General features: G+C 34.5%; 3 protein-coding genes and 1 long non-coding RNA gene across 4 annotated transcripts; 2 read left to right on the top strand and 2 right to left on the bottom strand.

Annotated features, from left to right (window-relative positions):
* The first annotated feature begins 3,444 nt into the window (after window positions 1-3,444).
* Window positions 3,445-11,697, top strand: LOC126973768 (uncharacterized). Its single transcript, XM_050821088.1, has 8 exons — window positions 3,445-3,605; window positions 3,675-3,871; window positions 3,956-4,179; window positions 5,153-5,440; window positions 7,184-7,424; window positions 7,500-7,730; window positions 9,195-9,283; window positions 11,432-11,697. Exons 1-8 carry the CDS (start codon window positions 3,562-3,564, stop codon window positions 11,645-11,647), a joined length of 1,530 nt encoding a protein of 509 aa, XP_050677045.1. The 5' UTR covers window positions 3,445-3,561; the 3' UTR covers window positions 11,648-11,697.
* A 3,980-nt stretch (window positions 11,698-15,677) lies between these two features.
* LOC126973792 (uncharacterized) lies at window positions 15,678-16,297 on the bottom strand. Its single transcript, XR_007731420.1, has 2 exons — window positions 16,216-16,297; window positions 15,678-16,132 (listed from the first exon to the last, which is right to left on the bottom strand). It is a non-coding gene; the product is annotated as an uncharacterized LOC126973792 (long non-coding RNA).
* Window positions 16,298-19,851: 3,554 nt separating this feature from the next.
* LOC126973786 (erlin-2-like) lies at window positions 19,852-25,428 on the top strand. The gene is made up of 7 exons (XM_050821108.1): window positions 19,852-20,075; window positions 20,153-20,267; window positions 20,346-20,426; window positions 20,938-21,046; window positions 21,933-22,084; window positions 22,811-22,963; window positions 23,520-25,428. Exons 2-7 carry the CDS (start codon window positions 20,160-20,162, stop codon window positions 23,880-23,882), a joined length of 966 nt encoding a protein of 321 aa, XP_050677065.1. The 5' UTR covers window positions 19,852-20,075; window positions 20,153-20,159; the 3' UTR covers window positions 23,883-25,428.
* On the bottom strand, window positions 25,386-26,924 carry LOC126973788 (elongation factor 1-beta'). Its single transcript, XM_050821109.1, has 3 exons — window positions 26,756-26,924; window positions 26,395-26,632; window positions 25,386-25,789 (listed from the first exon to the last, which is right to left on the bottom strand). Exons 1-3 carry the CDS (start codon window positions 26,833-26,835, stop codon window positions 25,445-25,447), a joined length of 663 nt encoding a protein of 220 aa, XP_050677066.1. The 5' UTR covers window positions 26,836-26,924; the 3' UTR covers window positions 25,386-25,444.
* Window positions 26,925-27,644: the final 720 nt, after the last annotated feature.

Raw genomic sequence — 27,644 nt, 5'->3', positions numbered from 1 at the left:
AATACTTGTCAATAATTGTACCATTTTTAATGAAAATATATTACTTTTTCAAAAATTTTAACGCTTGCAAACCTATTTTATATAAATATAATAAAATTACCGCTGATAAGACACACCATCTTGTTTTGCGTCTTTAACGTATTATTTGAGCACTTATTTTAGCACGCTTGTTGATTGACACACGACTAAGGAGAAAAGTGTGCTTACATTGTCTTTAAGCACACTTTTGCCGTTCCGCTATTAGACTGCGTACGACAGGTCCACATGTATAGAACGTCATTGATTGTCTCTGTACAAATTATTTTAAAGTTTTGTATAAAATGCGATGTTAATAACTAGTCATAAGTTTATCGTTCAACGGGCTTGTGTAAATAATATGTAATAAAATAATTTTATACTTCGTGTTATTTTATTTTTATATTTTTATACTTGAGTATCCTATCCTAAACTGTATTCCTACTATAATATAAGTATTACATTTAATTGGCCACCTGTGGCATTGATGCAGACTAAACAAAATATTACTTATATTATAGCGAATGAAATTTATAAAATTAAGACATAACTAGCTGTTACCCGCGGTTACGTCCGCATTTACCAGAGAATCCAGCCTATGCAGATTCTACTGACGACCTAAAACATCCTAATAGAGCCAGTGCTAAGGTAAGTTTGAAGTGTTTTAGTCTTTAATTAAATAACAGGAGAGATTCACCCCAACCCAACCCTCTAACGGCCATTCCCAATATTCAGTCTTATCTCCGGTTGTGGCCTACTTGAGATAAAAAGTCGTCGTTATCAAATTCAAATATTTTTATTCAAAATAGGATTTGACATCCCTTATTGAAAGTCAAAAACTACCACCCATTCCAAAATGAATGCCTCAGACCTGAGAAGAATGGGCGCAAGAAACTCAGCGGGCTTTTTTTTTTGATCGTATAAACATGTTTACAAAGTAATATTGTACAATTAAACTTATTATTTAATAGCCTGAGGGCGGTCACTCTATTCCCAATCTCTGGTATCATTATGAAAGTCATTTATGTTATAGTACCTAACCTTTACCATACAAACGATTTTTACAATTCTTTTGAATAACGTAATACTTTTGTTTTGAACATTTCTGGGATCTTGTTGTAAAAGCATATACATCGCCCCACAAAAGACTTACTAAGTCGACTTAGCCGAGTAGTAGGCATCGTCAGTTTGTCTGTTCCTGGTGTTAACATTATGGTTATGACAGTTTCTAGCAAATTCACTAATGTGCCTATGAACATACATTACATTATCAAGAATATATTGAGAAGCAAAAGTCAAGATATTAATTTCTTTGAATTTTGCTCTGAATGATTCTTTAGGACCTAGGTTATTAATTGCGCGAATGGGCTATTCGCGCAATTAATAACCTAGGTCTTCTGCAGCACAAATATTGTATTAATATTGGCAGCGTTGCCCCATAGCAATATACCATAGGACATAATACTATGGTAATAACTAAAGTATACTAGTCGCCCCGTATCTATGTCAGTTAATTGTCTAATCTTTTTAACCGCTTATGCTGCAGAACTAAGTCTGTTCGCCAATCTTTCAATATGGGGGCTCCATTGTAATTTGGAATCTAGATTTATGCCAAGAAATATAGCAGATTTCACCGGTTCTATCACCTCTCCGTTTAACAAAACATTTTTGACATTTGGTACGGTAAATTTAATGTATTTAGTTTTCTTGCTATTTAACAATAGGTTATTAGCCCTAAACCAGTACACGATGTCAGATAGAATATCGTTCACTTCGTCATATATCGTTGACTTTTCTGTCCCAATAAACTTATCGGCGGTAACTCACCATATCCGTACACGCTGTCTGTCAATGGGAGGCCGTATACCTTACCAGTCATAGAAGTTTGTATGGAAATTGCGATTCACGTGACCCAATATGAGGCGATAAGAATGACTTATCGGGTATATTGGGATAGCTTCAGATTATTGACATCTCATTACGGACAGTAGATGGTTGTAATTTATCTCTATCTGTAGATTGTAGATAGTATATTGGGAACGGCCGTAAGACTCCTACGCCTCTTAACAGCAACATGCGGATGTGTTTTATAACTAGCAGAGCTTAAGGGCTCTCAGATCCTCACTGCCTCAATTTAATTTACCCCTCCAAGTGTATGAGACAATCTAAGGACCTTCTCGAGCACACGAAGTTTACACCCTAACGGCCGTTCTCAATATACTATCTACAGATAGAGATAAATTACTACATTCTACTGTCAGTAATTAGCCGTCAATAATCTGAAGCTGTCCCAATACACCGGTTAAGTCATTCTTATCGCCTTATATTGGGACGCGTGAATTGCAATTTTCATACAAACTTCTATATCTATGGTGTGTCTATGTAAGCTTTACGTCCTCCCATTTACAGACAGCGTGTACGGATAAGGTGAGTTACCGTCGATAAGTTTATTGGGACAGAAAAGTCTACGATAGTTACGATTTTTATCTCAAGTAGGCCACAACCGTAGATAGACTGAATATTGGGAACGGCCGTTAGCTCATTTATATGTCTAGATAGACTAGGACAGCTGGGAAAATGTCGAAAAAAAATTGAGCTTAGAACTAACTTCTATTTTGAGCAATGCACGCACTTTAAACATAAACTGACATGCAAATCGCGAGTGTAAGACGTAGCTTGTCACTCACATTAAACTGATATTCTTGGCCCGTTTTTATCGGCTGTCTAACAGCAAGAGACTATCTAGACGTAAAAATTAACTACCGACTGGTGCAGCCGCACGCCATATCACAAAAATTGAATTGAAATATTATCTAAGGGTTACACCATAGATGGACGCTTTAAGGTGCTTCAAACCCAAACATTACGAGTAAATTAGCCTACTTTTATTTTAGAATATGAATAAGGGCTACGAACGAGTAAACCGCATAAAATTGTGAACAAAATCTATAATAATAAGAAATTTTATTTCACTAAACAGAGGTTCACAACACTTAAATATATATGTACTATGTCTTAAAAGTTACCTTATCTTAAATGAAATGCAGTGTTGAATTGAAACTCTGATACCCATGATAAGATCTTACTTGTGTTATGGGTGTTCTCGTATATCAATTTATATTGGTTTAAGATAATAACAATATTAAAAATGAAGGAGCACTTAAGCAGGATACATTTAAGGTAATTAACAACATTTTACAATAATTCATAATATATGTACAATGAATACGTAAGTATCCATCGCTACTCGGTGATTGAACCAATTGTAAGTTTGCCAGGTAAACGAAAGAACGCGGGTGGTTGTGGTTTTCATCCCCTAAATTATTATCCCCCGTACTTTTTGAAACAGCTTTGACCCCAGAAGTCGATGGATGCATTTGTACCTCTCGACCTGCGAAATAGTCGTGCTTAAAATAGTACCGAACAAGTTTATTTATATCTCAGTAAGAATACAGTCTCTCGCACGTGTCTGAACTGTATTATACTATCGTGTTAGAATTTATAATTTCATCTAACCTTTTATATATCTTTATCAAATGAAATAAAATGGAAACAAAGTACGAAGTGAAACATTCTGAAGTATTGGGGAGGTATGTACTGTTTGATCTAAACAAAAGCTAAAGTGTCTCAAGTTTCTTATGTTTGTGGCCTACTTTCAGATATCTTGTTGCAGCAAAGAATCTGAGAGCAGGCGAAGTTATTTTATCCGATCGTCCATTCGTTCTGGGGCCAAGTAGCGATTCTTCTTTTGTTTGCTTCAACTGTTACCGTCCGTTGATCAATAAATTTTTCGTCTGCAAGAAATGTGCAGTCGCTCCGATTTGCCCAGGGGATGGATGTCCAGACGAGCTAACCAGTAGGTCTTAACAATGTAGATAATAATAATCGAAATATAAATTGTTTTTAATGTATAATACATCGAAGTTTAATTCATTTTTAGAATGGCATGTTCAAACAGAATGCGACTACTTAAGAGAAGTCAAATTAAACAAAGGATTAAATCCAATACAGATGGTCCCAAATGTGGGGTCACTGTTGCCGTTTCGGGCAATGTTACGAAGAGATAAAACTGTTAAGGAATGGGAACAGTTTATGATGCTCGAAACACATTTAGACAAGAAAAGAGACAGTAGCATGTTGGATTATTATGAGAATACCGTTAAGGTGAGATATTAGTAAAGGACTGAGTGAAAAATTGTTAGGAGGTTAGTAGGCTACCTACTCATACTAGGAAAATGGGACCTTACAGAAATCAGTCTTATACTTCATAACGATTCCTCACAACCTAGCAGCTGAAAAATCGAGAAAACATTTAGTTTTATTATTTTTGAGTGACTTTTTCACAAACTGTAGGTACTTGTAGATATTAAGTTAAATATATGGATAGTTACATATTTTGTTGTAGTTATCAGAGTTACAAATAATATAATATATTGAGATAGTAGTTACCTACTCTACAAAGCGCAGATCCGGATCCAGTGCTCTGTGAACGGCAAGATCACTTGGGGTTGCGTAGAGACGTCGCTTCATTGTATGTGTACCGCAGTGCTGTTTGACCTAATTCTTGACGCCAAATTTCGCACATATATTCGCACTATTGATTACAAATTGGATATCATCCCCACCACCTCGATGTGTCGGGTTGCTCTACGGTGCGGTTTTCATAGTACTTTCTTCCACGTACAACCATACTATGGAATTCGCGGTATTAAGAGGACGATAAGAAAACGGCAACGCTTCTGTTCTTCCTCTGGTGCTGCAAGAGAATGTGGGTGCGTTGATCAAGTAACATCAGATGACCCACTCGTCCATTAAGAAAAAACATTACTTTAGGGATCTCTTTCACGTTAACGCGAGAGGTCGCGGGCTCAAGTCCCGCATCGTTCATATAATTTTGTTTTCAGTTTTATTTGTATATTTACAGTTTGATATATTGCTTGATTGATACGCGGCGAAACACTGTACGATAGATCGCGCGTAGTGCTGTATTGCAACTACTTACCGAATGTTAGAAATATAATATTAATTATGTGTTTTGCTGCGCGCCGATGTAAGCATAAAACTTAAACAACTGATTTGTATGAGTTTGCTCGTACAAAAACATTACTATGTTATTCTAAAGATGAAACCATTTCAGTTTATCGATTTAATAGGCCTCATCAAAAATGAATCGGATTCAGAATTAGTGCGAAAAATCTGCGCAGCAATTGACGTGAACAGTTTCGAAGTGAGAGGACCACCGATACCTGGTATTGGATGTGCTGAAGTGCTTCGAGGGGTTTACTTACAAGCAGCCCTACTGGCCCATGACTGCACGCCTAATACACAAATTGCAATTAACGATAATAATGTTCTAGTCTGTAATGCGACTACGGACATCAAGAAGGGTGATGTTATTTATTACAATTACACAGATCCATTGAAGGTAGGTTGGAAGTATACCTATTACTTTTCTTATGTATATGTATGCACCTACTTTTAAATATTACTTTTGCAAAAGGAACACAACAGATTTCGAACTAAATGTAAATCTGTTAATATACATCAAGTCTCGTCTGTTACTTGCAACTGATCCAGTGGCGTAGCGTGTCTTGGCCCCGTATAAAAATTTGTTTGGGGCCCTTAGATTCCTCACAAAAGAAAATAAAAATAATTATCTGTCACTTTTTCCAAAATTTTTACAACTCCTTGCCTTTTTTTTGGCAAACTCATTTAATAATTTATTAAATAATTTATAGCTGATGATGATTTTAGTTTTTCTAAAGTTTCTGCCTATATTGACAATAGTCAAAGGTCTGAAAGGAATAGGCTGAATAATAATAACTGCCGTATCACTTATAAGGCCAGGGGCCCCTTATAAGTGATACGGCAGATACGGCGGTAGCTACGCCCCTGAGCTGATCGTAGTTTACATTGCTGATGGCGTTGTCTTCGTCTTTACCGCGCAAAATTAGTACTAGGTTGTGATCTCTAATTTGTTTGTTACAGTTTAAGGCTATCAACAGTATTCAGTCAATTTATGAATCAATTAATTATTAACATGTAATCTTTCTTAACCTAAGCTGGTTGGGTTAGGTATAACGGAAAAATAATAACAATTTAAGCATTTCCCTTTTTATATCATTCGCTCAAATTATATTTTAAAGGAATGAAGAGATTGATTGATAATAAGTCGATAATGTAACGTAAAACAAAATTAATGTTTTTTTATCAATGTAAGGGACACGACGAACAGGATGTTCAGCTGATAGCATTTGATATGCCCAGCCCATTACAATGCAGTGCCGCTCAGGATTCTTGAAAACCCGAAAATTCTGAGCGGCACTACAATTGCGCTCGTCACCTTGAGACTTAAGATGTTAAGTCTCTTTTGTCCAGTAATTTCACTAGCTACGGCGCCCTTCAGACCGTAACACAATAATGCTTACACATTACTGCATTACACATAGCAGAAATAGGCGCCGTTGTGGTACCCATAATCTAGCCGGCATCCTGTGCAAAGGAGCCTCCCACTGGTATTGTAAGCCTAGTATTTCAATTTTAGTAACTCAAGTAGTAGCGTGTCATGAAGCCAAGACACGTTTTATTGCAGATAAAATTAAAAAAAAACAGTAATAATAAAGTAAAAAGCAACTTGGAATATAAATTAATAATGAAACTGGTAGATAAGTTGCCGTAACACTTAACACTTCTATTTGTTTAAATATTAATAATCGCGATATAAATTCGGAAATAAAAATTGCAAATGAATTTTTATAAATTCTTCTCCGAAATCCCAATTATTACGACCAAAGACCTAAACCAACCAAAATCAGCACAGGATATGCTTAAATTACAGGTTGGTGTCTTCATATTCCATTGATTTGAAATTTAAGTATGATAAAGGTAGCGATTTACTAAAACCCTTCATATCAATTAACCTACAAAATACACAGGACCTATGGGGCCATTTGACTAATATTGTAAATAACATACTTAGCACCTAAATTAGCAATAATATTTAACAGATGCGTGTGTTCCCTGACCTCATGAAATACAGCAAAGTTATACCTTTGTTTAAACCAGGCAGTTCTTTTGACCCTACGTATTTCAGGCCTATTTCAGTGCTGTCTGCTTTTAGTAAAATTATTGAATAACTTTTTCTAAATAATCAAGATTCTAATTTCAGGGAACCGCAATAAGACAGCAACACTTATCAATCGGGAAATATTTTCAATGCACATGTAAAAGATGTTGTGATGTAACGGAACTTGGCAGCTTCATCAGCTCAGCACTGTGCCCAGCATGCAAGACTGGATATGCTTCTAAAAGTGGTGACGTTTGGGAATGTCATAGCTGTAAGAATAAAGTTGACGATTCAGTGTTGGGATATAAAGTACAATGCTGTTCGGATAAATTAGCATCAATAAGTAGGTTTTTGTCTAATCTTATATTAAAACGAACTACAGTTGGTATTCTTAGATAATTTTATATTTCATTCACAGACAAGAAAGACGAAAAAGAATTGGAAGAGTACATTAGGAATGTTTCTCTTGTATTAGCCCCGAGTCATTATTTGTTATTAGATGCTAAACAACGTCTTGCTGGGGTTCTCAGGGATGCGATTCATAGAGAACCCAAACCAACGAAGAAAATGATGCGCCGTAAATTGGAACTATGTCGCGAGTTATTGGCCGTGCTAGAAATATTGTGTACAGGAATGAACAGAACTAAAGGTTTGAATTTTTTATCATTTGAATATATACCTCATATAAATCATACGTGGTGATTAGCAAAGAGGATGTAAATACTACATGATAAAAGATGGGACTGCCTAATTAAAAATTGAAATTTAGTTTAGTATGAAACGTGCAGTGTTTTGGCATTAGTTTGAAATAGTAGTATTTACAGTCACGGACGAGTAAAATAAGAAGGACTCCGTGTCACCTTGCATAACAGTGAGGCACCAAAACAAGACGGTAAACTTGTAAATACATAGCCCCACGCATACACTTACACTAATACTATTATGTGGATTGTCTTCGTCTGTGACAGATCATTTTGCGTCTCAATAAAATATTTAAAAAATGCCGTCGTGCGTTGTGAAGAAGTGTAAAAACAATAACATAAAAGTATTTGTGGATATATGATTATTTAAGGAAGAAAAAATTTAGTATCTGGTATACTCCGGAACCGCACACACACTAGCATAAAGGTGCTTCACTTGCTAATATCACGGCACGGAGTCCTTCTTTTTTTACTAGTCCGTGTTTGTAGTATGGCGTTTGGCAACGAAGTATGATCCGGCTAAGTTTGGAAGCGGACAGTTGCTTAAAACGTAGCGCATTTCGGCTATCTCCGTTTTTTACACGATTATAGCCGTCATCTGTCAATCTACCAATGACTGCACATTTCATACAATCGAGTTAATCGCTTTTTTCTTAGAGAGTTTCGCTAGGCTGGTGATAAGTGGATCCTGTTCAATACGCAACGGCTTGTCGTTGGAACTTGTCTTTATTATACTTTATTATACTTATCTTTATTGAAATGAATGGCCACTTCGCTCATTCAAATGTTACGTCGCCTACCAATGCCGAGTGTTTTTCTTATTTGGCAGATGCCTTCAAAGCATGGTCCAAGCATGGTACACTAAAGTGAACGGCCTCTTTAGTATTATTTGGTGCTATTATCAAAATGTGGCCAACGTACATAGAACGTATAACGAATCGTTCTATGTGCGTTTACCCGCGGCATAAAAAGAATAGGGAAATCCCAGACCCAAGGGTATCGTAAGGGGCGACTAAGGTCATTTACCAGTGAGAGGTTCCTTTGCACAGGATGCCGTCTAGATAATGGCTAGATTACCACAACGGCGCCTATTTTTATCGTGAAGCAGGCATGTATAAGCAGTATTTGTGAAGGGCGCTGTAGCTAGTGAAATTACTGCGCAAATGGTGACTAGCGCAATTATAATGCCGCTCAGAACTTTCGGGTTTTTCAAGAATCCTGAGCGACACTGCATTGTAATAGGCAGGGCATGTCAAATACCATCAGCTGAACGTCCTGCTCGGATATTGTAATGGGAAGGGCGTATCAATTAAGCAAAAAGTCCTGCTTCTCTCGATCCTTAGTGTCATAGAGAATACTATTTGAACAAATATATATGTATATATACTAATTAAGTATATTATATTTTACAGCTATTACAATGTACGAACTGCATGCAAGCATCCAGCAACTCGGAAAAAAACTATTTGATGCTCGTGAAATTAATGCGCAGAAGTATTGTGTAAGTTATTATTGTTTACATATACTTTTATATAGCAAAGCCAACGCCTGAACGTTATTGAGCAAAACATAAATGAAATTTACCTACTTGCAGTATCAGTAGGTACTGCATGCATCTGTACTCTTTAGTACTGTCATCATTCATTTGTTCTCTTTATTTCCGAGTTTCTTGCGCCCGTTCTTTTTTTTATGGAATAGGAGGACAAACGAGCGTACGGGTCACCTGGTGTTAAGTGATCACCGCCGCCCACATTATCTTGCAACACCAGAGGAATCACAAGAGCGTTGCCGGCCTTTAAAGAAGGTGTACGCGCTTTTTTTGAAGGTACCCACGTCGTATCGTCCCGGAAACACCGCACAAGGAAGCTCATTCCAAAGCTTTGTAGCACGTGGAAGAAAGCTCCTTGAAAACCGCACTGTGTGGCCGGACCTGCGCTTTGTAGAGCGCTAGAATGTGGGCCGGCTTGAAGTATTGCCGTGCTCTATTGATGACGCCCAGCTTCTTCGAAGCCAATTTGGCTTTGCCCTCCAGATGTCCACGGAATTGGCAATCGCTCGAGATTTCGAGACCCAGTATTCCGTCAGGTCTAAGGCAAGTGATTTTAAATCGTATTTTGAATAAAAATTTTCGAATTTGAATATTATTTACCCTCTCTCTACAAATCAGACATAGTTACTCAACAATTTTCGGAAAAAGTTTCTAACACTTCCGATCATCTGATGATAGAAGCTAAGTGATCTCCCCTGATTCTTAGCAACACCAAAAGCATATTACAAGAGTTCTTCGCCTTTAAGGTGGGGTAGAACTGAAGATGAGAACTGAACTGAGGATGATTACGCCACGTCCACATGGAGTCGATGTTCGTTGCCATAAATTGTGGTGTATCTATATACTACGGACATAATATTAAAAAAACTACTATTAATTTTATCGAAATAATTTAAACGCAATAGGAAGAACTATTCGATGTGTAATTTACGTAGATGATTGTATAATCTTTTTATTTGCAAAAGCAAAAAAAAAATGGCAATAGGTACATGTGTTATTAGACTCTAACATAGTAATTGAGCTAGATACATTAAAGACTGAGCTTCAGCGAATTAAAAAATCGATTTTAGCTAGTAGTGTATAAAGTCATATCCATATCTTTCCTTATTATATACTAGTTGACCCGGCAAACGTTGTTTTGCCACATAAATTATTTTTAAAGAGTTCAACCGTTTCTTGGCCATTGCAACATTACTTTATTTTTCTAAAATAAAAGATTTTTTCTTAAATAAACGTAGCCTAAGTTACTCCTTATTACATCAGCTACCTTCCAATAAAATTCCGTCAAAATTGGTCCAGCCATCTCAGAGATTAGCCGGAACAAACAGACAGACAGACAAAAATTGTAAAAAATGTTATTTTGGTGGATGTACCGTATATATAGTCATATAGACATGTATATGACTATATATTTACTACTACATAGTAAGTAACGGTTATTTCAATATTTCAAATAGACATTCCAATTTTTTTTATGTATATTTTATTACTTGTAAGCTTTTAACAATGAGTATTATTATTTTGTTCAGATTTACTCAAAAAAAACGATGATATAATAAGAATTTATAATATTATTGCACTGAGATAGGTAGGTACTATATAACTACTACTTTGTATGTTTAAATGTTAGCTTTAAGAGTGCTACTTTGTAGTACTTCTTCTTTTATATTTTTAACTTAATTTCTTGATTCCTATAATAATAATATTGACACGCTTTTTACACAAATTATCTTGCCCCAAATTAAGCATATACAGCCTGTGTTATGGGTTGCAATACAACGATATATTTAATATAATATACTTACTTAAATATACATAAATACATATAAACATACATAAATACATTTAAACATCCATGACTCGGAAACAAACATCCATATTCATCATATAAATGCTTGCACCTACCGGGATTCGAACCCGGATCCTATAGATAAATGTTACCTACCGATAAATGATTCTTACTATTTTTATATAGGTTACATTATTTTGGAATGTGCGGAATGCGGATAATATTATAAATACTATCACTATCCGCAGTTTTTGATCCCACCTAGTTGCTCGTGAAGTCGTTTTCTCACGTAACTTTAACTCTTTTTCTAGGATGAACTGATAGAGTCCGAAAAGCACCTCAAAAGATCTATTGAAATGCTTTTGATTGAACCGGGTAACTCACCGGAGGGCGAACTTTGCTCAAGAGCATTAGAAGAATACCGCATACTAAAAGATACACGGTCCAAATTACTTGAGAACATAAATGAAGAAGGAAAAGTTTATATTACCGAAGTTGATGATGAATCCTTAAATGATGTTGATTAGTGCTTGGGTACCTATCTGCCTATATGTATAATAAATGTCACTAAACCTGTGTTGTTTCAATTTCTTTTGGGTTATTCATTTATTTACTACAATTCGCTGCCTATTATCTAGTAGAATATTGTACATATACTATGCATAAATACCTACCCCCTTATTCATAATAGTCTGCTAACTTAAAGCATTACTAATTCTCACTCTAAGTGTGTAAGATCTAAGTCAGAATGAGAAAAAACACTCCTTAGCGGCTGTTTAAAGTTAGCGGACCATTATGAATAAGGGGGTTAGTATATGTACAACATCAGAATAAATAGGTAAATTATTCGAATATTATGATGCTGTCACCTACGTCATTTCTTATGGATGAGGGGGACAAACGAGCGGGTCACCTGATGTTAAGTGATCACCGGCGCCCACATTCTCCTGCACGAGTACAATCACGGAAGCGTTGCCAGCCTTTTAAAAAAGTGAATGCGCTTGAAAAGTGAAGTCCAGGGTGGGGATTATAACATAATTTGTGGCGTGGCGTGTGAAGGTGGAATTCGGCGGCAGGAATCAGGTCAAACATATCTTCGGAACCCTCTCCTTGATGTATACGGTAAATGACACACCATGACGCGACTGCTACGCAACGCCAATTGATCTAACCGTTCACAGAGCACTACATCTTCGACAATTCAAGCAGCTCCGTGTTCCACGCGGTCATATGGATCGAGCTGAAACGGGGGTGCACCAGATCAAATATGAGAGCAATATTCTATATGTGGCCGGACCGGAACTTTTTGTTATGCTTTATTTATCCTCATTATTGAACCCCAATTTCTTTTGCTTTGCCTTCCAGACGAACGCGGAATTGGTAATCGCACGATATTTCGAGACCCAGTATTCTGATACTAGGCGAGGCATTAAGAGGAGCGTTGCCTAAGAGCTATGATACAATCACTGGTTTTTTTATGTGATTAACGCGCAACCTTGAATTATCTGGGGGAAATACAAAACTATAATGCTAGGGAAAAATAAAATGCAATGTACTTACAAAATATCTACAATGATTATACTGTATGTATATTATATGTTTGTGCGATCACTGCTGCAGCCTGCATTTGTACACATATGACAATTTTTTTTACATGATTGACCCAGATTTTAAAACTCTCCTCTAGCTACCTGAGCCTGTATCACTTATTTGGAACGTGGTCAGGTCGAAGCATGCGAAATCTAAATGAAAAGGTATATACCTACAGGTGTGCGACCATGTCGCCCCTCACAGGCTGCCAGCAGTAAGTAGTGATATAATATTGTCCGGAACGGCGTAAGTGAAAAGTTACATAACATCAGTTCCGGATTATCGGGATGAGCCTATCAGCAATTACTTAGAGTATCAAGTCTCGGGGGCACCATCAACAGCAACTCCCAGTCACTCTAGTCGACGAGACTAGAAATGAAAGTGAAATAAAATACCGAATAAACCTATGCGTGATGGTGTCAACCGGCACAGGTGAACTATCATTTTTAATTTACAAATAATAAAAAATATAAAAAAGAGGGCCGAAGCTTAAGGACAAAACTGGATACTTTATTAAGCTTAACTATAGTTAACTATTTCCTTAACTATAGTTAACTGTTTCCTACCTAACTATTATAACGAGGAAAGATTTGATTTTGTGAATACATCTTTTTGTTTCTAAGGATTAAATAAAAAACTTTTCGGCGTATATATTATTTTATCGAGACCAGCTGTTAGCTATTACTTTATAATAATAAAATAGAAAATTTACTTTACAATAAAAAAAATAATTTTTCAGAAGAACGGTCTAGTTGTCATGATACGATTATAATATTGGGTTCCGCAAGGGTCAATATTGGGACCATTATTATATTTATCCTATTTATATGATATTCGTGACTGTGTCAAGTTTGCTAAGATTCTTATGTATGCGGACGACACTAAAATTTATGCTCACATTAAGACTGTAATAGATTCAATAAACCTTCAGAGCGGTTTAATCAGACTGTGTGACTATATAATATACTACGACTATATAATAAAGTCCAAGCCCCTGTTCAGGCATTATTTTTAAATAAATTTAAATGTTTTATTAAAAAATGGCTGTGTCATAAATTCTACTACTCCATAGCTTAATATCTAAGTGATCCGACAGCCTGGGCCTAGATAATGATTATTTTATAGCAATAGCAATGACAATACAATATTGTATATTTTTATTAAAAAGAGCGCAAAAAATAGAATGCTGGGAGAGTTTCTTGCGCCACTTTTTCTCTGTCTGAGCGCCCTTTGTTTCCGAAGTGGTAGTGGTATCTAGTATATTAGAAATGGCATCAAATAATTGCCTTTTATGGATTATGGAACTGGTGGGAGCAGCCAAGGGAGCGTGTCAGAAATGAGGCAAAGTTCGTATCCTGCTAGATTTGTATTGTAAGTCTGTATAGATTTGCATGCCGTGCCATAAATATCACAAAAAAGAATGTCATCGTCCATTGTCATTTCAATTCACATTTGTCACAATAAATGTCGTTTTTTTTTTTTTTTTTTTGGCGGGAACGAGTGAACGAAGGAAGGCGCGCTTATACAAAAAAAAAATTGTTTAAATTATTGTTCATAGTGCATATATTTTTCATACTTGTAAATTGTTTATCCTGGTTTATAAATATTCGATTTTTGTATATATAAATTGTTAAGTGCGCTTCCCCATCGCCATGGGGAAGCGTACAGGTAAAAGGCCGAAGAACGGCCAGAGCGACGCAGAACCAGCAGACGAACTTCCCCTATCCGAATCCTCGGTATCTGACGCGGAGGTGACTGAACGTCTCATTGTAAGAAGAAAGGATAAAGAGAAGTATACCCCTTATAGAGCGACAAATTATTATAGGTTATACGACGAAAATTCAAATAAGAAGGAATTTATTGTATTTCTCAATCGCAAGCAGGGTGAAGTCAAAATATCAGACAAGGACAGGTTGGGTCTGTCAAATGGAATCAGGAGGCATTGCGTATCGGGTGTGTTGCACCTGAGGTCCGTTAATGCTTTTAAAGTTGGTGTTACCTTTGACCTGCCTAACAATGCGAATGTATTTTTAAAAAATGAAAAGTTACTTAGCGAGTTGGAGATGGTTGCCTCAATTCCGGCTTCTGAAACGGAGGTCACTGGAGTTCTTACTTCTGTTCCCACTGATTACTCCAACAAAAAAATTCATCAATTAATTGCATCGAGTAAAAAAGTTATTGCTGTGAGAAGATTCATGCGGCGAGTAAAGGACCCACAGGGTGTTGTCTCCTTTGTTCCAACGCAAACTGTTGCAGTCACATTTGCATCAACGTTGTTACCTGAGTATGTAACACTTGATCACTGGAGGCATGAGGTTAATGTATATGTACCCCCTATTAAACAGTGTCTACGCTGTATGAAATTTGGCCATATTGCTAAATTTTGTAGAAACAATGAAGTTTGTTCCATATGTTCTGACAATCACAATTTTAAAATGTGTCCAAAAACTTTAACAAAATGTGCCAACTGTGGTGGAGATCACATAGCTATCTCATCTACCTGTCCTCTGAAAAAACAAAAAATTGAAGAAAACAAAGTGAAGTCCCGTAGTGTTAGATACTCAGATCTCTTCAATGAATCTGCTTTCCCTCAATTAAACTCAAAGTATATTGACACACACCTGAGCAATCTTATAAAATCTGACAAATTTATGAACCTCTTGGTTGAAGCAGTTTTACAAATTTGTACAAATAAAGATAAGTTAACTATAAATTCAAATAGTATTAAGGAAATTCTGAATAACACTTTTAGAAAAAAGACACCTAGTTAATTGTTATTATGGATACATTGAATATAGTGCAGTGGAACGCTCAAAGTATTATTAGTAATAGGCTTATTTTTACAAGGTTTTTATATGAAAATCATATCCATATTGCTATAATTTCGGAAACTTGGTTAAAACCACATCAGTATTTTTTAATAAAAGGCTATAACACAATAAGGAATGATTGTGGTAATAAACACAATGGTGTAGCAATTTTTATTCATAATAATATCACATTTTCTAACATAAATACATATTATGATAGTGCTCTACAAAATGTTTGCATTAAAATTAAAATTAATAACAAAGAACTGAGTATTGTGAGTTTTTACAGTCCTTCCAATTCAAATCCTCCATTTAATAAAAACAATTTAAACAGTTTAATTAAGTCCATTCCAGAGCCAATGATATTTGCAGGTGATTTCAATGCTCATCACATGTTGTGGGGATGTGTTGATACATTGCCTCGAGGTAAAGATGTTTTAGAGGTTATAGATGAGAATGGTCTTGTTATTCTGAATAATGGTCAAGCTACCACAATAGGATCTCCATCTTGGCGTCCTAATGCTCTTGACTTGACTTTGGTAACTCCATCTTTGGCTCTTTTATGTGACTGGTCAGTTATTGACAGTCCTCTGGGCAGTAGTTATCATCTCCCTGTAATAATAAAAATGGCAGTAAGTAGTGATAGTATTAGTTTGCAAAACACATTATGTAATAATCTACATTTGCCCACTCACCCTAATTATAAGCAGGTGAATTGGAATATGTATAGTAACTTAGTTGTTTCTTATTTGGATGATGTTAAATTTGACACTTTATCTTCAATAGATGCTTTTAATTCCTTTTGTAATATTTTACTTTCTGCTGCCAAGCAGTCAATCCCTAGCTGTCTGTTTTCCAAAAGTTCTAATAGTAATAATGCTACTAGTTCTTGTTCACAAAAATCTTTTAAATATCCTTGGTCGCCTTGGTGGAATCAGAGGTGTACAGAAGCAGTTTTAAATGCTAAAAATGGTTACATTAATTTTAAAAACAACTCCACTGATGAAAATTATGTAGAGTTTAAGAGATTGCGGGCTTTAAAAAAACTTATCTTAAAAAGTGAAAGAAGAAATAGCTGGATAGGCTTGTGCAATTCATTTAATCGTTGTACTCCTTTGTCTTCAATTTGGAAATACATGCGCAAATTTAACAAAACTTACATTCCTGACAGTGTGTTGAATGATAGTTGGATTCCAGATTTTCTACAAAAGTATACTTCTGACTTTGTATCAAATGAGTTAACTAACTATGTAAATGTTGTTAATGATAGTAATAAATATTTGATAGAGCCTTTTTCTTTACAAGAACTAAAATCCGCTTTATTTACTAGAAGAGATACATCTTTCGGTCTTGATACCATTCCATATATTTTACTCAAAAAACTTAATTGCCACAGTCTCAACATCTTTTTAAATAATCTTAATCGCCTATGGAAGGAGAATACTATTCCTGCAGAATGGAAAACAGACTGTTTAATCCCAGTTTTAAAGCCAGACAAAAATAAAATGTTACCTGACTCTTATAGACCTATAGCTCTCACGTCTTGTGTTGGGAAGATATTTGAGCAGCTTCTAAAACAACGTCTCGAGTTCTTTATAGAACAAAATTGTCTTTTGCCTAATAATCAGTTTGGTTTTCGCAAAAGGTCGGTCTTCTAGGGAGAGTATAGCGCAGTTACAGCTTGATGCGCATCAATGTTTAGCAAGTAATCAATATCTTTTGTCTGTATTTTTTGACATCTCAGGTGCCTTCAATAGTGTAAATATTGCCGTGCTTTGTGACGAGTTATCAATGTTAGGGATACCAGGTAAAATAATAAATTGGATGCAATCCTTTTTGACTGACAGAAAAGTATATGTAAAATTTAATAAACATTTGTATGGACCACGACTTTCTTCTCTAGGTGTTTGTCAGGGGGGAATATTGTCTCCTTTAATTTTTATTATGTACATAAGGCGATTGAACCTTATTTTGGGGCCAAATATAGTAAACCTACAGTATGCAGATGACTTAGTCGTCTATGTATCGGGAGTTGATCTGATTAATTTAGCCGCTACTATTAATAAAGCACTTGTAAATTTATATCAATACTTTTCTTATCTTAATTTAAATGTAAATCCAACCAAATCAAAAGTCTTTGTGATTGGTCGTAAACGCACCATATTGCCTCCCATTTTATACAATGGCATTCCACTGCCTATTTCATGTGACATAAAATTTCTAGGTGTAACATTTACTCCAAAACTTTCTTGGAAAAAATATACAGATAGTGTTATAATTAAAGCGAATAAAGCTTATAATGTATTAAAATCTTTGTGTGCAACGTCGTGGGGAGCGGACCCTAAAATATTGTTAATTTTGTATAAATCGCTTATTCGTAGTCATTTTGAATATGGCTTTCATTGTTTCGCCGCAGACAGCAAAATTGTAAATAGTCTGGATAAAATACAAAATAAATGTATGCGTACAATATTGGGTGCACTTAAAACTAGCCCAATAGCTGCTATGCAAATCGAGGCCAACCTTCCTCCTTTGTGTATTAGATTTAGTTATCTTAAAGAAAGATTTATTTTAAAGCTCTATAGCTTGCCGACGAACAATCTTCTTAAGAATCTTATTGCTTATCAATCGTCTTCATTTCAGAGACAGTTGTTTATCTTGCAAGATTTTTCTTCATTTTTTAAATTTCTACAAGATTTAAATATTCATCGGAATAATGATATACTTCCCTGCCATGCAGGTTCTTTTCGATGTAAATATTCTGCAATTAATGTTGTAATAGATCCAAATTTAACTTCAAAAGAGGAGGTTCATGTATTATTGTCAGAATGGTCTAATTGTAAATTTGTTTATACGGATGGCGCAAAAAACAATAATAACGTTTCTTTTGCAATCTACCTTCCTGAAATTAGGAAGGGTATTGGCTTTAAGATTAATAGATATGCCAGTATTTTTACTGCTGAAGCCGTCGCTATTCTTTTTGCTTTAAAGCATATTAAGAAACAAAATCAACTTAATAAGAAGTGGGTAATAGTTAGTGATAGTATGAGTGTGTTAAAAAGTTTGTCAAATAACAAAATGAGTGCTAACATCAATTACATCATTTTTGCTATAAAGGAATTGTGGTTCGAACTATGTTTAATCGATATTAAAGTGGATTTCGTTTGGGTCCCGTCCCATATAGGAGTAGCAGGAAACGAAAGCGCTGATTTTCTAGCTAGAACTATCATTAATATATCCGATCTATCCCTATATCCTGATTGCAAAGATCTAGACATTAACATACCATATACAGATATAATAAGTAATCTAAAACAGCGTATGACTCTTCTTTGGGGAAGATATTGGTACAATTGTACAGAAGTTGAAAATAAGGCTCATTCGTATACTTTGTTAGATAATCCCGTTAATAGCACACCCTGGTTTTGTAAGTTTAAAAATAACGCTCACAGAAAGTTCTATACTACAATAACACGAATGCGTATTGGTCACTATCGATTGAATTTTCATCTTCATCGCAAAAAAATTGTCTCCTCTCCTTTTTGTGACCATTGTAATAAGCAACAAGATCAGTCTCTGGATCACATCTTTTTTGATTGTTCGTCCTTTGGCATACAGCGCCTTGTGCTGATGGATGAGCTACTGGAAATATATGGTGCACCCAATATAATCCCGCTCTCAGTAATAGATCTATTAAAGGACACATCAACTTATATGTCCTTGTATAAATTTGTATGTAGTACTGTAAATACATTGTAATTTGTAGATACATACGTTGTAAATTTGTTTATAATTATGTAAATACGTTATAACTTGTACATATACAACTAGTAATAGCATAGCGCAATTCGCGAACTGAACAGATAATGTAAATAGGTAGGTATTATTCTAAAAAGTTATGCAAATTACACTGGATTTGACTTTAAGAAAAGGGGAAAATTATTAGAGACTATATTACTGGATTTGGACTTACTAAAAGGAAAATATGGAAAATATTCTTTAGAGAATTATACATTAACGGAAATGGTAAAATAACTGATGACTTTAAGACTGGATTGAATTTGATGAAAGAAACTACTATAAATATTCGCTATCGAATATACATAATTGGAAAAGGAAAATGGAAATAATGTAAGATGAAATGAGAAAACTGGATTGGACTTTTTGTAAAACAAAATAGTGAAAATAATAAATACCAAAGAAACGAAAATACTAACGACAAGGCAGTAAGGCCCCTGGCTATAGCCTGTTCGAAAGAACGAATTAATATAAAAAAAAAAAAAAAACAATAAATGTCACCTGTCGATTTAGAAAGAAATTAGTGAAATGACTTAAATCTCAATCAGCAGCGCTTATTCGGTTTTGAAAGATGAAAGTTACCAAATATTTTTAATATGAAATAAACCGCTTACATAAATAAAGGAAAAATATAGTAAATAAAGTTATTATGATAAGAAAATAATCTCGCATTTATTACATTAACTTTATATAGACCCGAGTCAGAATTCATATTCAAGATACCGCTTTTGTTTGGAGTTTATTTGGATTTGCGAAGGTATATCTTTTTAATTTGTTCAATATGTATTTCTTATTTATAGCTGCTTTAAATAATTGTATTACTTTTATACTTAGACCGACTATGGCAGATCAGTCATCTATAATGGCCTTATTAATATTGGCAGTAGGAGTAACAGTTCATTTTTCCTTACATAAAGTTGAGGAAGGGCATCTCGGGGTATATTATCGTGTAAGTATGAAGTTATGAAACCAAATGCTTATAACATATTATATTAATATCAATATGTGAATATTACACTGATTACAGGGAGGAGCATTATTACCAGTTACAAGTCAACCTGGGTTTCATATGATGATCCCATTAGTAACATCATTTAAAGCTATTCAGGTAATTTTAAGTTATAGATCTGATGGTATAATCATTACAATTATTATAGATATACCTAGTCAGCCCATAATTTTCTTACAATTAAAAATGCATTTTTTTTACGAAAATATCTTAAAAAACATATTTCCAACAACATGTGAAGCTTCTTTGGAGTTTTGGGTGTACAATTTGCCATTTTGCTTATTGTAGTTCTCTTTGATTGTTAACCTTTTGAGGAAATATTCATCAAAGAAAATGTTTCTATTCTTTTCACCTGTGTATTGGAACTTATTGATCAATTTGTTTTAACTATAGGGATTGATTTTGGGCATCAACCTTAAAGCTCCGGTTTAATTTGTTACCATATTTAATCTATACCCACATGCTAGGTAATCTTTTTATTTTGAATGCCCCATTCCATTTTTGTAATTGTTAAGTGAAAAGTCCAGACTAGCTATTTGGATATATCAGTTCTGAATTTTTTTTTTCTACTGATTAACCTATTATTAAACTATTTATATGGTTATTTCAGACTACACTGCAGACTGATGAAGTGAAAAATGTACCTTGTGGTACAAGTGGTGGTGTCATGATTTACTTTGAGAGGATAGAGGTGGTCAATAAATTAGAATCCCACTGTGGTATGTTTTCCTTAATAAATTAATTATACAACATTTACACCATAGCTGTTATAAAGAGAAAATATCATAAACTCAAAAAGTATTCAAACAATTTTAGCAAATCTAATTCTACATTATCATCTAATAACATGAACTGGCTTGTAATTAAATAATTTTGTTGGAAAAATAATTAGGATCACATATTTTTACACACCTAAGTCTATGGTCTCCTATTTTATGCCCTATGCGGCATCTGGCGTTAGCATCAACATTCAATTCTGTGGCTGCCAACGTCTGGACACAACCCACAGCGTCTGGCGTGATGTAGGTGGCTCAGTGGCTACTCACAAGCTAACATTAATATTATAACATTATTTTTATGATTCTTGTCACTTTTATCATACACTGCATTATAAGATTTTACTGATTCAATCAACAACTCGTCTTTTCCTTTATCAAAACTCATCATTTTGTATGACGCAAGCGCCGACCTTCACGCTGCAATGGTTCGAAATGACTAGAGACGCGGCGCACGGTGTTCGCATGCCGCGTACGGCGTCAACACGCCAGTGTCGACGTGTGAAAGACACCACAACAGTACATTTATATAGTAAGCATTATGACGCAGCGAATGGCGTAACGAGAGGTAGCGTACGGCGTAAAATAGGAGACCATAGCCTAACAGGTGACTTGGACCTAATTTATAACCCACCCAGGTATAGGTGTTGAGACAAAAGTGCATGTTATTGAAATTGGGATGTCAAAAATAAACCCTAAAATACCTACAGCTCTACTGGTTTTTTTTTATAGGAGGATTGCTAGATAACTTGCTAATGATGACTGTTGTATTGCAAATGATGACTGTTGTATTGCAATTACAAAACCTATACTTACTTAATTTTTTCAGTGTTAGATGTAGTTCGCAATTTCACAGCAGATTATGATAAGACTTTGATCTTCAATAAGGTGCACCACGAGTTAAACCAGTTCTGCAGTGCTCATACACTACATGAGGTTTATATCGACCTTTTTGATCAAATTGATGAAAACTTAAGGACTGTGAGTAGATTATTTTCATGAAATGATGTAGTGTGCAAGTAGTTCTAGTGAAGGTTACTGATATATCATACTTGTGATTGCATTTTAATTTCACTCATAGTTTTGAAAATCTAAAACTGAGTAGTATTGCAGCTTGCTATTGTTTAACAGTGGAAGGCTCCTTTGCATAGGATGCCGGCTAGATTATGGGTACCACAACTGAGCTTATTTCTGTGGTGATGCATAACTGTGTTTTGATGTGAAGGGTGCCATAGCTAGTGAAATTACTGGACAAATGAGACTTAACATCTTATGACTCAATATTACGAGCCCAGTAGTAGTGCCATTCAGAATTTTTGGGTCTTCAAGAATATCAATATCAATTACCCTCACCTGAATGTCTTGCTCGTCTCATCCCTTATTGTCATACAAAAAATAACCTATCAAATCAAAGCATAATCTTTAAATACACTGTAGCCCACCCCACAAGCTATTTTAGCCTTGAAAACATAAAATAATGTTTCCACACTACTGTTAGGTGGCAGTAGTATTTTTTTTTTGCAAAGAAATAACATTTTAAAATATATCTGTTTGTTCAGTCTTTTTCAGTTTCTAGTTTGCAAAACCGGCAAGTTGTGGGCAATAAAACTTTTATTGTGGGCAACCTCTTATAATATATTATATACACAGCATAGTTGATGGAATTGATTTTAATACCTTCTATATTTATGAGAGAATTTTTAACAGGCTTTGCAAAGTGATCTCAATGAAATGGCACCTGGACTAAAAGTGCAAGCTGTGCGGGTTACTAAACCAAAAATACCTGAAACCATCAGGAAAAACTATGAGCTTATGGAGGCGGAAAAGTCCATGTTGCTCATTGCAGCACAGCATCAGAAGGTAAAATGTTAAAATGATTATGATAAATAAAATTGTTAGGACACTTTCCTGTAAAAAACAATTTTTTTCATCTATTTAATTGTACACACTACACTAAAACTTTTGTCTAAATTGGAAATGTATTCTTAAGTGTGATGCCACCACTGGTCATCCATGACCACATGCTTTAATTAGTAGGTCTTACAGAATGTGACGTCACATGTTTGTTGTCAGGTTACTGTACTTTAATACCGTAGTTAATACTAAGACAATTGTCTGCCCGTCTGTCTTTCAGTGGACTATATACTTATAATATACTAGTGTATTGGAAGTGTATTCTTTAGTGTGATGCCACTACTAGTCATGGATCATTAGCTTTAGTTACTATGTCTTACAGAATGTGACATTACAATGAAATGACATTGCCAATTCCAAAATGGCCACTATACAAATATTTTTTTATAGATATATAGTAGTTGTAGTCACCCATACCTAGTAACATTGTTTCAAAACAATTATTGTATTCATTTTATTTCAAACTCTGGAAAATTGTAATCCAAATGAGAACATGTTTTAGGTTGTTGAAAAAGAAGCAGAAACAGCAAGACGTAAAGCTATAATTGAAGCTGAAAAGGAGGCACAGGTGGCAAAAATACAATATGAACAAAAAATAATGGAGAAGGAATCTCTACAGAAAATTGAACTCATTGAAGATAGCATTCACAAAGCAAAACAGCATACCAAGGCTGAAGCGGACTATTATAATCTTAAAAAACAATCTGAGGCCAACAAATTCCTGTTAACAAGAGAGTACTTGGAATTAAAGAAATATGAAGCACTTGCTCTCAATAATAAGATTTATTTCGGTAGTGATATTCCAAACATGTTTGTGCAAGCCACTGTGGGTGACAATGTACCAAAAAGTGTGACGGTTGATTGAGTGATACTCCAACTACGAAGATGTGAACTAGTCATTAAATAGTGTTTTAAACTATCTATGTAACATTTTGAGTGTTGTTTTCTGTTATGAAAATAATATAGCAAAGGCATGCAGTGCTTTCATAGAATATACAGTATCAGGGTTAGTCTTAAGTGACATTGATGTTATAAATAAGTATGCTGTATAATGGTTGTTTAACATTTTCTAAATTCTCCAAAATAATTTATTGGCAGTTTTATGTTCAATGAATATAATTTAAAATAATAGTTAAAAAAATCCCTGGTATCTATACTTATTAATCATTTTATTTTATGATTCCATACTCAAATGGAAAAAAAATATTGTTTATACATGCCTGGACTAATGAAGAACTTTGTACAGCCGTAATATTCATATGCTTTTGAATAAAACTTTCTGTGCAATTAGGAAGAAAATATATCTTATGTTTATAATTACTTAATGAATCAATAATATGGAGGTACCAATCTAAGAATATTTAAATTTATTACATGTAGATGATAAATAAATCGATAAATTATAGAATAGTAGAATATGTACATAGTCTCTTTACTTCATATTGTTTGTAGTTGGGTCACTTTAGACATTCGAAGTTACACAAAGTCCCAACAAGCTGAAAATCAGTGAAATTGTTCAAAACATAATTATAAACAATGTATAAAAGTTCCCCATCATTCATTTAAAAAAAAATTTTATTCAAGGTCAAAAAAATGAGTTTCTCACGATTTTCAGCAAGCAAGTTTTATCATAAAAGAACCTCAGACAAAAATTGTAGATCATAAAATTATCTATAAAAAATGTATCAATACTTTTTTTCTTACGAGCCACCGTTTCTGAGATATAACAATTTAAAAAGTTATAAAAGTTGTTATCGTCATAATATGCAAATGTTTCCACTCCACCTATGTTACAACTACGATAACAACTTTTATAACTTTTTGAATCATTATATCTCAGAAACGGCGGCTCGTAAGAAAAAAGTATTGATACATTTTTTATAGATAATTTTATGATCTACAATTTTTGTCTGAGGTACTGAGGTATAAACTTATTTCTTTGACCTTGAATAAAAAATTTTCCATACACGGGAATGATGGGGAACTTTTAATCATTGTTTATAATTATGTTTTGAACAATTTCACTGATTTTCAGCTTGTTGGGACTTTATGTAACTTCACTCTCATTTTTTGGTCTAAATTGACCAGACTATTGTACTGAAACAATACTTGTAGTTATAGGTTTTCTATAAAAATATAAAATATGGCTTGCTAAGATTGTAATTATGAATAGGGCAGGAAATGTTGAGGACTCAAATACATAGCTACTATGTAAATATGTGTTTTTAACAATATTTAAAATATTTGCCATATTATAGCATCTAAACCTCACAAAGCCAGTCTCACTTGACCATAATTTGTATGTTTATACTAATCTCACTTTCCATAGTCTATACATTATAAATATTAGATTATAAATGAAAATATATTTATGAATACATGAATTATTTAATTAAAAACATGACAAATTATTATGGCTTCATTCATTTAAATTTTATTGAAAGCTGCAATGTCCACTGATTGGACAAAGTCTTCAAAGTCTTGAATTTTTTCAGTTAATAGATCTACTGATACTTTATCATCTTCAATGACACTCATAATCTGGAGTTTATTGATACCGTAACCAACTGGAACAAGTTTTGATGCACCCCACAGTAGACCTTCCATTTCAATTGAGCGGACTAGACTCTCCATTTCTTTCATATCTGTCTCATCATCCCAAGGTTTAATATCAAGAATAACAGATGACTTTGCAATAAGTACAGGTTTCTTAGATTTCTTGTCAGCATATGCCTTTAGACGCTCCTCACGGATTCGGGCAGCTTCTGCATCCTGTAGGACAATAATGAATATTGTTAGATTACAGGAGTGTTTATAATAGATTATTTTTCTTACAAATGTAATACAATCAAATCTGTTGTCTCTCAGAAGGGTAGAAAGGATACCATATGGACCTTGCGTCAAAGTTTTCCTTTTCTGAATACTCTTACTCAGGCTCCTTATACTGAACAACCCACTTCCATTCACATTCACTTATATGTGTGATCCTAGTTTCATCCTTTTTAGAAAATGATTCCCTACCATAGTGACAAAGCCACACTAAACACACATGGTGAATTAATGCACCTATAGGCCACTAGCAAGTAAGTATTTTCTAACAACTAGAACTGGAAGATGAGTATGAAACAACTCAATTATAAAATCCACAACCATACACTTCAAATGTTAGAATCTAAAGTAATGTTTTTTTTAATATAGCATTTATTGATGGTTTTGAATATTTTTGCTTCATATTTACCTCAATATCCATAGTTACACAACTGTATGTATGTATTTCCGTTCACAATTAGCACCTATATAATTTCTATAAGCTGTATATTTAATTTTCTATGATCCTAAATTACATTTGATGTATTATGATTGAGAATACCAATTACCTCTTCCTCATCTCCAGATCCAAATAGATCGACATCATCATCGTCATCATCCTTGGCTGGTGTTGTGGTTGGTTTAGCACCAGCTGTCAAGGGACTAACTCCTTGTGCCCATGCCTTGCGTTCAGCTGGTGTGTAGGAGGCGATCTGATTGTACCAACGAAGGGCATTTGGTAAGCTGGCAGCAGGTGCCTTTGCTACTTCTTGGAACACTTGAACATCGGCTTGTGATGGGACGTACCTTTAACGTGAAGAAATCCTTTAGTGTATAGATTTGGGATATTTATTAATAAAACGGTTACTTTATATATTGACGTGGTGGGTGAGGTAACCTAGATCTGACATCTCACATCTGTAAACTTACCCACTAATATAACTTTTCTCAGCTAAATATTTGTTCAATTCACTTAGACCTTGAGAGGTTTTTACGTCTCCGAATGCCATTTTCGAGTATTTTCTTATAATATTTTAAAGGACGATCTCACCACGCGACCCGGTACCAGAGGTGACAAATGTAAAAGAAATTTCAAGCTGTCATTTGACATTTACACTGTCAGTCGTCACTCTTCTCTCTCATCTCTGCTTTAGTCTATGAAATCGAATCGATTCGGTCACTCGAAGTCGAGCGCTAATATAACATTTTTAATATAATTATTTAAAGAGTTTGTCACAGCCAGTTAAGCTATATATCTTAAGGTGAACGAAGATTGATAATTTAATGATAGGTAATGGTTATAAAGTAAGCACTGTGTTGCCTAAAAATATTTTTGAGTAAACCTTTAGGAGCAACCTGAGACGCGGAAATAACGTCTGACTTAAGAGCGTTTTTCCGTCTGAAAACTACCTGTGTTACCGAAGTTTTACTGCAATTATATTTTGTGGACCTTTGCTCATCAATTAAACAGATAATAATATGGAGATTGCAAGCAATCGAAGAGGTTTTCTCGTAAGCGATCTTGTGATATCTATACAACATAATACAGAATGAAGGGATACTGGGAACGTAAAATAATTAAAAGTACATAAACCACACCATCAGTTTAACCACTTGGTTGAAATCTATGAATTATGTGGAAATGGAAGAGCTATTTAACAACACGATGTAAATTTAAGGTATACCTTCTTGATAGTACAATAAGTAGTGTTTTACGAAAAGTAACAATGACACACACCACACACACTAACACACACAGACATCCTGTTTATATAATATTTTTCTTTTGTTACATTATATTTTTAGACTTCATTTGTGA

Source organism: Leptidea sinapis, chromosome 30, assembly GCF_905404315.1.
Source record: "Leptidea sinapis chromosome 30, ilLepSina1.1, whole genome shotgun sequence".
NCBI classification, from domain to species: domain Eukaryota; kingdom Metazoa; phylum Arthropoda; class Insecta; order Lepidoptera; family Pieridae; genus Leptidea; species Leptidea sinapis.
This window is presented reverse-complemented; position numbering and strand designations above follow the sequence as displayed.

Bases quoted from the DNA above. Each gene is read 5' to 3' on its own strand.
- LOC126973786 (XM_050821108.1), top strand. From the start codon at position 20,160: ATGGCAGATCAGTCATCTATAATGGCCTTATTAATATTGGCAGTAGGA. The intron at 22,085-22,810 runs GTGAGTAGATTA...AATTTTTAACAG, and splicing joins TTGATGAAAACTTAAGGACT to GCTTTGCAAAGTGATCTCAA. The intron at 22,964-23,519 runs GTAAAATGTTAA...AACATGTTTTAG, and splicing joins TTGCAGCACAGCATCAGAAG to GTTGTTGAAAAAGAAGCAGA.
- LOC126973788 (XM_050821109.1), bottom strand. From the start codon at position 26,835: ATGGCATTCGGAGACGTAAAAACCTCTCAAGGTCTAAGTGAATTGAAC. The intron at 26,633-26,755 runs GTAAGTTTACAG...TTCACGTTAAAG, and splicing joins GAGAAAAGTTATATTAGTGG to GTACGTCCCATCACAAGCCG. The intron at 25,790-26,394 runs GTAATTGGTATT...ATTGTCCTACAG, and splicing joins GATCTGGAGATGAGGAAGAG to GATGCAGAAGCTGCCCGAAT.
- LOC126973768 (XM_050821088.1), top strand. From the start codon at position 3,562: ATGGAAACAAAGTACGAAGTGAAACATTCTGAAGTATTGGGGAG. The intron at 3,606-3,674 runs GTATGTACTGTT...GCCTACTTTCAG, and splicing joins CATTCTGAAGTATTGGGGAG to ATATCTTGTTGCAGCAAAGA. The intron at 5,441-7,183 runs GTAGGTTGGAAG...TTCTAATTTCAG, and splicing joins ATTACACAGATCCATTGAAG to GGAACCGCAATAAGACAGCA.